Here is a 15295-nt window from a genome sequence, read left to right on the forward strand (position 1 = left end):
CGGCTAGGGTTGAAGGATCTCTCGGCTTCTCTGCTGAGGGAAACGGTCCAGCCCAGGACTCCTGTCAGCCAGGGCGGAAACAAAACACCCTGTCCAAACAGTTCTGGGAGGTGATGCCGGATGGCTGATTAGACTGCTGGCAGGATTCTAAGGGAGGGCCCTACCCCCTGTTGGAGCACCAGTCAGAAGCCTCGTTGCCCCTGCTGGCTGCAGGGAGCACCCCTAACCGCCTTGCCTCCTTCCAAGACCACGGATTCAAGTCTCACCCACTATCAGCATCTTTGCTCCAGACACGGAGTTAGCGGTCTGGTGATTTCATGACGGCCAAAATCATGGGCAGGAGGGATGTCCTTGCCTTCTTGTCTTACAGGGGGGAAAGGTAGGCAGGCAGGACATTCCTTACCCTTTCCTCTCCCTAAGGTGGGCGGCAGCCATAGCCCCCCTGCAAAGAGCTGGGGAGGGGCTCCCCCTGTTCAGTCCCACTATTTTTGGTAAACGGGAGTGATCTAATTAATGGGACCCTCCTCAGTTAATGCGCCTCTTCCGTTTCCCACTTACCCTTTCTAAGATGTGACGGCAACTCGTGGACACTCAGTTTTGGAGGTGGTCCCCAGCCGAGGCTGGAGACAGCACAAGTCGGCAACAACTCCTCCCTTTGGACCCAGCCCTTGGGAGGGAAAGGGGCGCCTGTTCCTTTAAGGGGCCGGCCAGGCGGGAGCGCGGGGATTTGTCCGCAGCCGCTTCCTTTCAAGCGCTTCGGGATCCCTGGGACCCGGACCGTCCGAGGCCGAGCGCTCCGGCCGTCGAGGAGCCGCCTGGGGACGGTGCGTAGCTCGGGGGAGCTCGGGCTCCTCGGGCCCCCGTGCGGGCCGGGTTCTCCCCTCGCCGCTTTGGGTCTCCCGCGGGGCCCCAGGTCTCTCGGGCAGGGTCGGGAAAGCGGGCAGGAGGAGTGCGCTGGGCACCGCGGGGCCGGGCGGAGCTGGGTTCTGATCGCCCCTGGGGCGCGCCGTGGGCGCGAGTGCGGGGAGAGGGGCGCGGATCCCCTGGGCTCACCACGAGGAAGCGAAACCCGAGGCCTCTGAGACCACCGCCCGGTCCAGCCCCTTTGCCACCGGGGCCCGCCGATCCCTGCCGGTCACGTCCGGTCTGGGTCCTGCAGCCTCCAGCACGGTGCACCGCGCGCCTGGCTCTGCCCCGCGGCACGTGTCGCGTGCTCCGGGGTTCCCTGGAGCTCGGGGGTGAGGTGGGGGGCTGGGGACGACCCGCGGGGCGGCGGGCGGGCGGACCTGTGCCTCTTGGCGTCTGCGTAGGGCAAGCGCAAAGATGCCCGTCGGGTTCAGGCCTCGGTTCACCGGGGTTTCTGCCTTAAGGCGGCGAGACCAGAGGCACAGAGAGAGGGCGGCGAGAAGGGAGATGGGTGGGAGATGGGATCCTTCGGGAAGGAATTTAGGTCTGGTGAGCGGCCAGGAAGGACCCAGTTGTGTCACCAGCTCGCTGGGTGGCCTCAGCAGCCTGTGACCCGGCCTCGACCGCGGTGCCCAGCGCTGACCCCGGGGAGTGCTTCTGCTCGGAGCAGCAGGGGATGGTGACGGAGAGGCGCCCTGGCCCCTCTCTCGCCGCCCTGCGTGAGCCAGCGGGGTGGGAATGCTGGTAGGAAACACCTCCGGCTTCCACTTTACGGGGCCCGCAGGTTTCAAAGGCGCCGGTCAGCCTTGTCTAAACGGGGCACCGAAGTCAAATTCCTCACGCGGAGCTGGGGCTTACGGAGTCCTGGAGGGCAATGCTGCCCCCTGCTGGAGTTTGGGGGACTCGGCTGGCCGTCGCACGGTGAGAATAGTCTGAGGGGAGGCGTGTGGCCCATCTTCCTTCCAAGGTGGGGTTCAGCTTATTCTGGTGTGTGGAGGGGACCCGAGGCAAGTGGTGCTGGGAGAGGCAAAGGATGGGTTGCCCGGAGACTGGAATTTTCTCTAACTTCTGCCGGCAGAGTTACCAAAGATAAAGCCTTGGGTATTTCACTCATCTGTGTGCCCTTAGCCTCAGTTTCCCCAACTGTAAAGAGAAGGCAGTGGTGGCTGCTTTCTCTCCTAGGCAATGAGAGGGGAGAAAGAGCCACTGAAGTAACGTGAGAGTTCACCTTGTGCACTGTTAACCCTAGTAATAATAGCTAATATCTTGAGTGCTCACCCTCCTTAGTCTCTCCTTTTATCTTTTGATTGGAATTGTTGTGACCACCATTTTACAGATGGGGAAAGTGAAACTCAGTGACTTGCCCCTGATAATTTTAATCTTTAAAAAAAGTGTTTTTTTAATGTTTATTCATTTTTGAGAGAGAGAGAGAGAGAGAGAGAGAGAGAGACAGTGTGATCTGGGAGAGGGGCAGAGAGAGAGGGAGACACAGAATCCAAAGCAGCTCCAGGCTCTGAGCCATCAGCTCGGAGCCCGACGCGGGGCTCGAACTCCCAAGCCATGAGATCATGACCTGAACCAAAGTCAAACGCGTCACTGACGGAGCCACCCAGGCGCCTCAAGATTTTATTTTTAAGAAATCTCTACACCCATCGTGGGGCTTGAACTCACCACTCTGAGATCAGGAGTTGTATGGTCGACTGACTGAGCCAACTGGGCGCCCCCACTGATACAGTGTTAGTATGTGGGTGGAACCAGGACCGAATTCAGGTGGCCAATCTGACTCTAGGACCCGAAATCTGCCCCTGTGTTCTTCTGCCGAGATGTATTAGCGGCTCTTTGTTGAACACCTGCCATATATTGCGACTGGACATAATTCATCTTATATAACCCTCACCACAGCCCTCGAGTGAGGGGCTAGTATTGATCCTTTGTTCTTACAGAGGAGGTCGTGGAGATGTAGAGAGCTTGAATAACTTGCTCAAGGTCCCTCAGCAGGGTGCGGGTGGGTCTTTGCCCAGGCAGAGCTCCAGCTGATTTGGGGAGCCCCCAGCTGCCAAGGTGACTGGGCTGGACTGGATCTCGGGCCTTCAAGCTGGTGGCACCTCTGTGGCGGTTCTGAGGGTCTGGGGACCAGGAGAGGCGGGTTAGGGGAGCGGAGGCAGTCCATCGCTCCCCTGAGTGGGAGAGGTCAGAGACGGGCCTGGGGCCGGGCGACAGCTAAGCGGCATCTTCCACCCGTGGCCTGCAATCAGGACGTGGCTTTATGCTTTCGCCTAACGTTCAGGGTGGCCACTGGGTTCAACCCTCGAGCTTCCCTGTTAGTCTTCTCTGGGGACGGGGAGACCTCAGTTCAGAGAAATCGAATGGCTTCCCAGAGCCAGCCAGCCAGCGGGTGTCACCTGGGCATCTGTCAGCCTGGACACATCAGATGTTTTGACGGGAGTGCAGCCCAGAGAGGGCTGGAAGAGGGGGGCCTGCTTCCATCGGGGTCACAGCTCTGGACACAGGGCTGATGTTCAGAACTCGTTTTTCTCGGTACCCTCCAGCAAAGAGAGGGGTTGACCAGATCACACCTCTCCACTTGCTGTAATTTGGTTTGGTTTTTTAAGTAGGCTCCACACCCAACATGGGCCTCGAACTCACAACCCTGAGATCGGGACTCACGGGCTTCACCGACTGAGCCAGCCAGGTGCCCCTGCTGTAGTGTTCCTAAACCAGAGAGTAGACAGGGGTGTGTCCAGAATGGAGGAGCGGGAAGTAATGAAGAGAACTGGGTAGGGCTGCTTTTAGCTGGAAAGGAGAAGCCAGGATGAGGCCATGCACTTGAGCTGAGGTAGGGAGATAGCCTGGATGGTGCTCTTAGAATCAGGTAAATCAGAGGCATAGCTGTCCTCCGCTGAAAACCCTTCCGTGTCCACAGTGGTCCGGTGACAGCTGCGTGAACACCATTTCCCACCACCCTCTCTCTTGCTCCTCGCTCCTCACTGGACTTCAGGCTATTCCTGCCAGAGGCCTTCGCATTTGCTGTTCCCTACCCTGGGATGCTTTTCCCTAAGATTTTCAAAGTTTACACCTTCAGCTGGTCCCCTTCTCAGGGAGGCGTCCTGACCCATCCTGTCTCCAGGCACACCACCCCCCTCTCCTGCTTCAGCCTCTTCTATCCACATGCACTGCTTTGACATCATGTGCGTCCCGCATCGTGCTGTTTCCCTCGCTGGAACGTAATCTCCAGGAAGATTTCGGATTTGTATCCTGCGGGCCGAGAGCTGTGCCTAGCACATGGTAGATGTGTGATAAATCCTCGCTGAGCAAATGAGGTCAGATTCCAGCTCCTTCGTCTATTACCCTGGGTAACTTTAGCCATGCACCTTAGCATTTCCAAGCCTCCGTTTGTACAGCGGGGACAAAAATTCTGACACTGAGACCCACAGGCAAGGACATCCGTGAAGATGCATGGACAAGTGGAAGGCAGTCCTTAAATGTGACAGACCGTGATGGGGTTGGCCTAAGGGTTCAGTAGAGTCCTGCCTCTACTGTCTTGGCCATGTGGCCTTTAGAGAATTGCTTTGTGCCTCTGTTTACCTATGAACTGGGGAAAATAAAATTCTTGCTGGCTGGCGGGGGTGGGGGTGTTCTTGGGACGATCAAGGGAGCTGCTGGCCACGGAAGCCCTTTAATATCCAGGGAGTAAGTGCAGTTCTCAGGCTTGAGGTTGGGAATGTGTGTAGGGGTCTTTGGGGCTGGGAAGGGGTGCCTAGGAGCTCCCTGGAGGACACCACAAGGTGCTAGAAGTCTTTCCTGCTTCAGGGCGTGTTTCTGAGCCAGGAATTACCTCATTCACAATGGGTAAGAAGAACAGGGACTGATGTCAGTAGTAACACCGAGTGGCATCGGTTCAATGGTGATTTTTCTCAACATGCTGATGTATTGGAGCGACCGGGACAGGATTTCTCACAAAGAGCAAGCTTTAGCAAGCGACGGATTCCTTGAGAATCACAGTCCTCAGGAAGTGCCTTTCTTAGTACATGTACAAAGGTCTCTCACGGTCTAGGCTCCTGCCGTTCAGGGCCCAAAACTCAGGAACCCAACAGATTTGGATAATACAGCATCCCTTCTCACCTCTCAAGACCCAAACTCTGCACCATGTCAACTCAAGGACGCAATAGATTTGGGGAGGGAGGGATGCCTGGATGGCCGCTTAACACAAAAGTTTTCTGATAAATGTAGGAATCACATGAAGAAATTGCAAAGACATGTCCCCGGAGTTAAAAAGAAAAAAAAAAAAAAATGAAGAAGATGGCTTCACCCTGGGTCAGATTCTTAATTTCAGTGAATCTGGTTTCTACTGGAATCCAATACCCGAAAAGATCTACATCTCAAAAGGAGGAAGCACTTGCCTCCATGGGGGAGGCTTCAAAGGGCTGATTGACAGGGTGCCAATGTCAGAGGAGAATGAAAAGTCCTGGCGTTTTTTACTAGGACCGTTTCTGGTTTTGTTAACACTCTGGCTGCAAAGTTGCATATGTTTTGAGCAATCTGCCCCAACCTTATTTTCCCCCCGATCTTGTTATTTTTTAATGCATTTAATGCAAAAATATGCATTTTTTCTTCAAGCACACAAATATTACTTTGTAGCAGAAACACCTCCATTCGCTCATCCTGAAGCCCTTTCTCACTTGGGAGGCACCCGGGCCGGATGCGCTGCTGGGCATACGGCAGACAGCCTGGCCTGGCGAGCCCTCCGCTGGAGCCCCGCCCAGGGACAGGGTGGACCCTGGGACATCCAGCTCCTATCAACAGCCTCTCTGTCCTCATTCCACCTCCTTCTGGGTTCCAAACGTGGGACCTCAAGGAAGGGAAAAGAAACTACCTCCTGCCTCCTCCTGCCAGGCACTGAGCTGCGTGTTCTGCACACACCACCTCCCTGAATTTGACAGGCTCCTTCCGTGCTTTGGAGCCGGAGTGTGTTCGAATCCCAGTTCTGCCACGTCCTAGCTGGACGACCTCGGGCAGATGATTTAACCTGCCTGTGCCTTGGTTTTCCCCACCTATAAAAATGAGGCTACTGAGAAGTTCCACCTCCAGGAGTTGTGAGGATTAAATGAGATAGTAAGTGCTCATTAAACTCAGCTGTTAACTTTATGCCAATGATAGCCCGAGTGAGGCTAAGCTGTGATCACAAAGAGACTCAAAATGTGGTGGCTTAATACTATAGGACGTTGTTTCTCCTAGGAGACAGTGCAGATGGGGGAGGTCCAGGGCTGGGGGCACAGCTCTATCATTCAGCCTGTGGTTTACATCTGAGACGGAGGTGGCCCCTTTGGGTGCCAGCACGTTGAGGGAAAGAAGACCAGGAAGAGGTATCCCTAACTGTATTTTAAAAACATTTTTTTTTTCCAAGGTTTAATTCGGGAAAGAGCACGAACAAGGGAGCGGCAGAGAGAGAGAGAGAGAGAGAGAGAGAGAGAGAGAGAGAGAGAGAGGCACAAAATCCGAAGCAGGCTCCAGGCTGTCAGCACAGAGCCTGACGCGGGCCTCGGACCCATGACCCATGAGATCATAGCCTGAGCCGAAGTTGGAAGCTTAACCTACTGAGCCACCCAGGCGCCCCTCCCTTTTTTTTTTTTTTTTTTTTTTTTTTTTTTTTTAATGTTTGAGAGAAAGAACCAGTGTGAGCCTGGGGCGGTGGGTAGAGAGAATCCCAAGCAGGCTCCACACTGTCAGCACAGAGCCCAACATGGGGCTGGAACCCACAAACCGAGAGATCATGACCTGAGCCCTAATCAAGAGACGCTTAACCGACTGAGCCACCCAGGTGCCCCTTGTCCCTGTTTTAACACAAGGCCTGCCTGTGGCACGTTCATTTGGCTTGCTGCCGTTGGCCAGCTCTGGCTCTCCTAGCTGCAAAGTGAGGCTGGGAATACAGCTTTCAGCTGAGCACACACCTGTCTAGAGCTCTGTTACTGTAGGAGAAAAGCAGACCATATGAGGGAGAAATAGGCCAGAGTTTTCCAAACCTGGTGTCCCAAATGAGGAAACCGGCCTGCAATCACACAGCTTGTCAGCAGTAGAGACGCGACTTGAACCCAGATCTTCCTACCCCCAAACTTCCGTATTAGGCTGCCTGATTGTGCTCGGGCTGCCCAGATCCAAGTCCCCGTGAGGCTTTATGGGGGTCACCTGGGGACTCTTGGAAGACGCAAGACCTCGGAAGGGCGAGGTCTTACTGTAATGCCTGGCACAGAGGGCAAGTCCGGGCCTCAGGCTCTCCACAAAGGCGTCTAAGAGTAGATTCTACTTCTCACCTTCCTGCACATTTGCGCTCCCCCCTGCCAAGAGTTCCTAACTGTTCTGGAAACAAGAAGGTTCCCTGCATAATCCGACCACCCTTACGGGTTCCGTGCTCTCCTTTCCTCTTCCCCTTCCCTCCCGTCCCCCCTCCCCCCATCTCTTTTGCTGTCCCCTCCCATTCTGGTTTCCATACAACACGCGCTCACAGGGGCCCAACCTTACAATCATAGCAGAGTGGCAATTCCCACATCTGCTTTGTCCATTTTAAATTACACCCTAAGTGTTTTTCCACGTGGCTGCATGATCAGCATGCTTCCCAGATGCCTGCTGCTGCCCTGTCCTTGCTGCCTCACGTTCCCCTTTCCACTCAGCCCCAGGAGGGGAGTTTGCGAGGTTTGTCTGATCCTATGGCCCCTCTGCTTACAGCCTTCCTGGCACCCCAGGGGCTTTGGGGCAAAGGAGAGAGGGAAAAAGCGGCTTGTTGGGCCCCAACGGCTCACGGCCTCTCCCCTAGATCAGTCAGGGTCTTGGCAGGAACAGAATTCACCCTAGGTGGTTCCACTAAAGAGACTCTAATAAGGACTGGCTGGCTTCTAGAGGGGGGTGGGGGCAACAGATAAGGGAGAAGACACAGACAAGCAATGACAGCCACTGCCCCCCAGGTCTTGGGAGGAAATAGGGTTAGAGGTCCTGTGAGAACAGGTGCTGGGGAGAGGAGCCTGCTAGAAGCCAGTCCTCCCCCCTCACCAAGAGAAGCCACCACGGGGATCAGGGCAGAAAAGAGCATAGATAGCTTCCAGCACATTCCCAGCCCCCCCCCCCCCCTTCTCTCTGGCCTTTGGGCTTTTGTGTTTGCCCTGCCCTTGCTGGGCACACCCTAGTGTCCTTCCCGCCTGGCTAACCCCCACGTCTCCAGTCTAGTTTCCGCGCTCCTTCTCTGCGGCCCCACCGCTGGCCTCTGCTTCCCTCCACACAGCCCACGCCTCTGCCCCGGCTCTGTACTGACTTCCTCCAAGGCTGCCGGTCTTTTAAACCTTTAGGCGCTCAGCAAATGGTGATGAGGAGCAGGTGAGTGAAGCGTTAGCCTTGGGTGCAGAAATAAATGCGGGGGAGGAGCGTGTGTGTGCGCATCAAAAAACCCTCAGTAATCAAGGTACAATATTTAAATGCAACATTAAAAAAAAAAAAAAAACAGCCACGGACTAGCTGCCTATTTTGTGTGTCCACCGAGGTCGGAATGGTGTTTAAAATTGGTTTTGACCTTGACTCGGGATCAGAAACAAATGGCACATTGTGACCTCCCCGCCCCCCCCCCCCCCAAAAGACATCTCTGGTCTGAAACCAAAGCTCCACGATGCAGGACTCCCTTCACTAAACACGAATGCACCCCGAGATTTTCCAGTCTAGTCTCTGAGAAATGCTGCTCACAACTTTTCAAATTCAAACGTCCGGTTTGAAAAGTTGACACTGCCCTATTGCCCTGTGAAATCTTCTCCAGGACTTTTGCCTCCTCCTGGCTCCTCCCGAGACCTTGCTGGCTTCCTCCCTGCCCATCTTGCCCGTGGGGTGCGGTCCCCCGAGGGCAGGGACCTGGCCTTGCTCTAGCACATCTTCTAGACTCTGAGAACAGTGCCTGTGCTCGTGATGCTCCATAATTATCTGTTGAGGGAGCAAACGAATGGGTGCTGGAACCCAGGGGACCCTGACCCCCCCTGCAGCAGGCTTCTCTAATGGGTTTTTCTCCTCTTCCCAGCCTGCCCCGGGCTCCAGCCTTGCCCCGGACACCCTGGCCCTGCGGCCGTGCGTGACGCCATGCGCCCTCTGCTCCTGCTGTACCTGCTGCCCTGTGTCTCTGGGCTGCCCTTCTACAACGGCTTCTACTACTCCAAGCCCAATGGCTGGAACCTGGGCAACGGCCACGGCGAAGGTGGGCGGCCTCCTGGATCTGGCTCTGGGCTCCACTGGGTGACCGAGACCTCTCCTGGCTCCTGCTGTGATATGCAGGTTCCAGGCCGGGACAGGGGACAGGGCACGGAGCCAGCAGCCCCTTCCCTATCCGGGCCCTGCAGGGGACCAGGTGCATTTCTAAGATCACTGCAAGGGCTGGTTCAGTTACTCCGTTTGCTAGGCCCTCAGGCTTGAGCGCATTGGAGCCGAAAGCACTCGACAATCTCACCTGTGCGGGACACAGGTGCGCTTAAGAATGCTCCCGAAGTTGCCAGTTTTCCAAGATCCAAATTAAATGTGACCCCCCCCTTGGAGTTCCTCAGTGGAAAGGGGGTTTGAGGTTAGACAGATGAGAGTTTGAATCTCAATTTTGCCACTTACTAGCTACGTGGCTTTGGGTAGGTGACTTTTAAAAATAATTTTTTAAATGTTTATTTTTGAGAGAGGTGGGGAGGGGTAGAGAGAGAGGGAGATGCAGAATCCCAAGCAGGCTCCAGGCTCTGAGCTGTCAGCACAGAGCCCGACGCGGGGCTCAAACCCATGAACTGTGAGATCATGACCTGAGCCAAAGTCGGACGCTTAACCGACTGAGCCACCCAGGTGCCCCTGGGCAGGTGACTGTTTAGTTAGCATGTGTTGTGCACCTACTATGTGTCAGGCATGCTTCTAGCGCCTTCTATACACGGTCTCATAATCCTCACAAACACCTGACCTATAGGCAAGCTTAACAACCAGCATAATGAAGGCACCAACCGGGCCAAGCTGATGCCGGCTGCCCTTGCAGCCCCGAAAGCAGATCCTGTGGATTATTTCATTTCATAGATGAGCTAACTGACGCTCACAGAGTTGAGCCAGCTTCCCAGGACACGCAGATCTTAAGAACCCATGCTGAGATTGGTTTGCGGAAAGCCAGAGGGGACGAACACTTCCCAGCCCCCTGGTCGTGAGCCTCCCTCAGGCTCTTGGGGAGAATCCGTTCCCTGGCCCTCCCGCTGTCTGGTGGCTGCTGATGGACCTTGACTTACAGCTGCGTCACCCCATCCCTGCCTCCATGGTCGCTTCGCCTTCCCGTTCCATCCTCCCATCTCCTCGGCCTCCTTCTACACAGATACTTGTGGCTGGAGTCCTTAACTTAGTCCCACCTGTAGACTCCACTTTGATGTAGAAGGTGACCCTCACAAGTTCCAGGAATCAGTGATGGATGGCTTGGGGCATCCATGACTTGACCTCCCACCCTCCTTTGCCTTAGAACTTATTTTTTGTACAAACGCTACTTTAAGGAGATTCAAGGAAACTTACAAAGGGAAACTTTCTACCCGTGATCTCACCATTTCCCGTCAGTCTCTGAATACGTGTGAGCAAAATCACAAAGAGCTCCCCCCACCTGAGGGAACCCTTACTGCCATTTCAGATGTATCCCTCCAGCCTTTTACATAAGATTAAGAAAATTGTCTTCAACCTCCTGCTATACATGTGATTTGGGAATCTTGCCATCACTTCGTAGAATACAGCTCTTCCCCCCAAGGTCAGTGAGTGGATATCCAGCTGCCAGGCTATTTTACCTGGCTGTGTAGTGTTTCTTGTTTTTTGTGTGTGTGTTTGGTTCCTGGCCGTGTAGTGTTTAGTCGTACAGATGCATTATGATTCAGCCAAATGTTCTCATGGTCTTCGGGTTACAGCTTCAAACACAGCTTGACCAAAGAGCACTGGGGAACACAAAGGATGTAGCCACGGAATGAGAGTCCTGACTCACGTCTGTTGGGCCCGTTCTGTGTGCCAGGTTTCCCACCTCACCTGATTTGGGCCTCACCGCGGCCCACCGTTGGTACTGTTACTACCCCGTTCTACAAATAAGGAAAGTGTTTGCAGAGTCCGTGGACTTCTCTAGACTAGATCAGATTAGCTTTGTGGAAAGTTGGAGCCGAGATGCAAGGCTGGCTTAGCTGCCTCCGGGCCTGTGGTCTCAAACCTCCGTGCCCACTGCCTGTCCAGGGTTCTCCAACTTGAGTGACCAGCCAAGTCACTTGGAGAACTGTTAAAACACTGATCACTGGGCCTTCCCCGCCCCCGCCGGAGTTTTTGATTCAGGAGGTCTGGGCTGGGGCCCAGGAGTTTGCATTTCTAACAAGTTCCCAGGAATGTTGCTGCTGCTGGCTCGGGGACCCCGCTTTGGGAACCACTGCACCAAAGCATCTGGCTTTTGTAGCCTGAGGTCCTCTGCAGGGAGCCTCTTATCTCCTGCTTGCCCCAAGCCTACCCCCCTCCCCCACCCTGTGTCCCTCCAGGGGTCTAAGTCCAGGCCCAAGATCAGGAGATAGGCCTCTGTACTGGGTCCCAAGTTAAAGATGAGCCAGCCTCAGCATAAACCTGGTTCTGGGGGTGGGGGGTGTTTGTTAGGCTCTGTGTTTATTGGTACCCGTGAGCCCTGAGTATTGTCTCCTGTAGAAGTCCTGGCCTCCTCTCACCTGTGTTTCTAGGTATTTGGGGAAGAATCATGGATGACAGGTGGACAGACAGCGAAGGACAAGCTGTGCTCTTCCGTGGTCAGCGTGGTAGGGAAGGACACTCAGGGCGATCTGAGTCCCAACCAGCCACCTGATATGTGGTGCTCTTATCACCTAACTACATCAGCTAGCTTCTTATGCACAAACTTAATGGCTTAAGACAACAGCTGTGGTTTTTCTGTTTTGCTTTGTTGCTTATTCCACGGGTCAGCATTTTGGGCTGGCCGCCATTTCCTCACAGACTGTGCCTGCAGTCGGGGGACAGGTCGGCTGGGGGCTGCGTGGCCTAGGACGGCCTCAGCTGGGAGGGCTCGTCTCTGCTCCACGTGGGGCTCTCCTTCTCCAGCAGGTGAGCCCAGGCTCGTTCTCATGGAGGCTGGCAAGGTTGAGAAGGAGCCGAAGCAGCGGGGCCTCCTGGAGCCCAGGCTCAGGACAGTCACCTCTGCCAAGTTCATTTGGTCAAAGCGAGTGGCAAGGCCAGCACGGATTCGAGGGGAAGGGGACACAGAGTCCCCTCTTAACAGGAGATGCAGAGTCCCATTGCAGAACGCGTGGACGCAGGGACGGGTGTGGTGTTAGAGCAGTTCTTGCAACGTGTTTATTCCCGGGCCTGGCGGGAGCTGGGGATGAGCTGGGGGTGGCCGCTGCAGGGGTACACGTGTGCCCCACGGGTCCCCATCTGCACCCCACTTCTCCCGCAGGCGTCTTCAACGGGGTGAGGCTGGTGGTAGAGACGCCCGAGGAGACCCTGTTCTCCTACCGAGGGGCCAATGTGACCCTGCCGTGCCACTACCACTACGAGCCGGCCCTGCTGTCCCCGAGGCCCGTGCGCATCAAGTGGTGGAAGCTGTCAGAGAACGGGGCCCCGGAGCAGGATGTGCTGGTGGCCATCGGGCTGAGGCACCGCTCCTTCGGAGACTACCGAGGCCGGGTGTGTCTGCGGCAGGACAGGGAGCGCGAAGTGTCGCTGCAGATCGGGGACTTGCGGCCGGAGGACTACGGGCGTTACCGCTGTGAGGTCATTGACGGGCTGGAGGACGAGAGCGGTCTGGTGGAGCTGGAGCTGCGGGGTGAGGCCCTGAGAAACCATCTAGAACTCTGTGCGTTAGACAAGCATGCAGTCCTCAGGACCACCCCTGCTGTTATCATCAGCCTGGTTTTATAGATGAGGAAACAGGCACAGGGGCGTCAAGTAACTTCCCTAAGGTCACACAGCTCATGGATGGCAGCGTAGGACGTCGACCCCAGGCAGTCGGGCTCCAGAACCCTCTACTCCCTCTGGCTCACACCCTCTTTAGAGGAACTGGCCCCACAGCCAATTAGAGACGGAGCTGAGACGCTCCCAAAACCAAAGAGGCTGCCCAGTGCGAGTGACAGGAGTAGTGGGGACTGAACCCTCCACTCAGTGGCTGAACCCTCATCCCATCCCAAAGGAGTGCCCCACTCAGGTCCGGAAGCAGAGTCCGTGCAGCCAGGGTTTCTGATTTGACAAGAGAAGTGTATTTTTTTACGTGAAATCTCTGGATTTTTATGTAAGGCTCTTCTAAAAAACGAAAACCCCAAACCAAAAAAACCCAACAGTCACAAACCAGGGCTGTCCAAACGAGCCAGGCCCTGTGTGCGGGCTCCAGTGGACAGTCCCGTCTCTAGGGGCTGTGCGTCCTCAGACCTCTCCTACCTGTTAGGGAGACGGCTGGGACGGACGGAGAACCGTGTTCAGGCCCCACATCCACCCCCTCCCAGCCCGGCGTCCTGGGTAGACGCCTCATCCCCTCGGAGCTCCCGTCCCCTCCCGCGTGAGATGAGGGATGGGGGTAGCGCCTCCTGTACCTCCTTCTGAGGAATTGAACATAAAATGCAAGTCAAGGGCTATTACCATCAGCACCCGCCTCCCTAGCCCACCTGGCGGCCGGAGGGGTCACATGCCTCATCCCCGATGGCGGGGCCGGTGGGGATGGGAGGATGCCAGCACCGGCAGGTGAGAGCCCTCGGCCAGGTCACAGACTGCTCGCCGTGTCCTCACACGGTGGAAGGGGCAAGGGGGCATCATCTCATTCACGAGGGTGCCACCCTCATGACCTAAGTGCCTCCTGAAGGTGGCCTCCTGATCCCATCACATCAGGCCTCAGGATTTCAACATATGATCTGGGCTGGGGGTGGGGGGGGACACAATGGAGACCACAGCTCTGGGGTTCCTGCGACAGCCCTGTGAATTAGGTGGCATTCCCACTCTATACGTGGGGACATTAACTGGCTGATCCATTCATGAGCTTAACCAGCTACTACGTGTTTTCAGAGTGCCGGGGGCAGGGACCGGGGTCTCCAGCCGGCTGGGCCCCTGCCCACCCGTTCCAGCCCCTCTGTCCTCCCTCCCCAGGTGTGGTCTTTCCCTACCAGCACCCCCAGGGCCGCTACCTGCTCAACTTCCGCGAGGCCCAGCGGGCGTGTGAGGAGCAGGATGCGGTGGTGGCCTCCTTCGAGCAGTTATTCCGGGCCTGGGAGGAGGGCCTGGACTGGTGTAACGCGGGCTGGCTGCAGGACGCCTCGGTGCAGTACCCCGTCACGCTGGCCCGGCAGCCCTGCGGTGGCCTGGGCCTGGCGCCCGGGGTGCGCAGCTACGGCCCGCGTCACCGCCGCCTGCACCGCTATGACGTGTTCTGCTTCTCCGCTGCCCTCAAGGGTGAGTGCCGTGGCCGGGCACAGGCCAGGGGTGGGAGGGCGGCATCTGGGGGAACGTTAGGACCTCCCTGCCCGCTCTGCCCGCACCTTCGCCTGGAGGTCTGGAGCACCTGCTGACACTGAAGCCACGTCTGGCTGAGTGTTTGAGTGCTTTGCTGCTGTTCCACACCAATCGCTGGTTTCCTCGTTCATCAGACGCGTTTTGAGAGCCTACTGCGTGCTAGGGCCCAGCCTAGGCTCTGGGCATCATAGACAAATGCAGCATCGTCTGTCCCACAAGGAGGATCATTTCATGGGAGGATAAAAACAGACATGGATTCACGGTCACTCAGAAGAGTGTCCGGGCACGTAGTAGGTGCTCAGTAAATGAGTGGGCGAGAGACTCCGATTGGTCCAGCCTAGGTGGGGTGCCCAGACACGAGTGGGGTGGAGCACAGACACGACTGGAGGGACTGGAGGGACCCCAGCCCCACGGCAGATGGGATGGGACTCTCACAGAAGGGGTCAGAACCGGGAAGGTATCCCCTGAATATCCATGGCATGGCCCCCTGGGCTCCTAATTGCTAGGCCTTTGGAGACTCTCCCCCCGTCCTCTCTGGCTGCCCCCTGCGCTGCCCCGCCCTCACACCCCACTTCCCCACAGGGCAGGTGTACTACCTGGACCACCCTGAGAAGCTGACGTTGGCGGAGGCCAGGGAGGCCTGCCAGGAAGATGGCGCCCGGATTGCCAAGGTGGGCCAGCTCTTTGCCGCCTGGAAGTTCCGTGGCCTGGACCGCTGTGATGCCGGCTGGCTGGCAGATGGCAGCGCCCGCTACCCTGTGGTTCACCCGCGTCCCAACTGCGGGCCCCTGGAGCCTGGCGTCCGAAGCTTCGGCTTCCCAGACCCGCGCAGCCGCAGGTACGGCGTCTACTGCTACCGCCCACGCTAGTCCCCGCGCACCTGCTGTCCGCACGGCCCCGCACC

General features: G+C 56.6%; 1 protein-coding gene across 1 annotated transcript; it reads left to right on the forward strand.

The window, feature by feature from the left end:
* The first annotated feature begins 771 nt into the window (after positions 1–771).
* Positions 772–15295, forward strand: HAPLN3 (hyaluronan and proteoglycan link protein 3). Its single transcript, XM_042940467.1, has 5 exons — positions 772–824; positions 8954–9127; positions 12353–12721; positions 14029–14331; positions 14974–15295. The coding sequence occupies exons 2-5, from the start codon at positions 9013–9015 to the stop codon at positions 15258–15260; spliced, it is 1074 nt and encodes a 357-aa protein (XP_042796401.1). The 5' UTR covers positions 772–824; positions 8954–9012; the 3' UTR covers positions 15261–15295.

Source organism: Panthera leo, chromosome B3 (genome assembly GCF_018350215.1).
Source record: "Panthera leo isolate Ple1 chromosome B3, P.leo_Ple1_pat1.1, whole genome shotgun sequence".
Taxonomy (NCBI): domain Eukaryota; kingdom Metazoa; phylum Chordata; class Mammalia; order Carnivora; family Felidae; genus Panthera; species Panthera leo.

What these genes read in the sequence shown, in the direction of transcription:
- HAPLN3 (XM_042940467.1), top strand. Translation starts at nt 9,013, where the DNA reads ATGCGCCCTCTGCTCCTGCTGTACCTGCTGCCCTGTGTCTCTGGGCTG. An exon ending in GGGCAACGGCCACGGCGAAG is followed by an intron (nt 9,128 to 12,352) that starts GTGGGCGGCCTC and finishes CTTCTCCCGCAG; the next exon opens with GCGTCTTCAACGGGGTGAGG. An exon ending in GGTGGAGCTGGAGCTGCGGG is followed by an intron (nt 12,722 to 14,028) that starts GTGAGGCCCTGA and finishes CTCCCTCCCCAG; the next exon opens with GTGTGGTCTTTCCCTACCAG.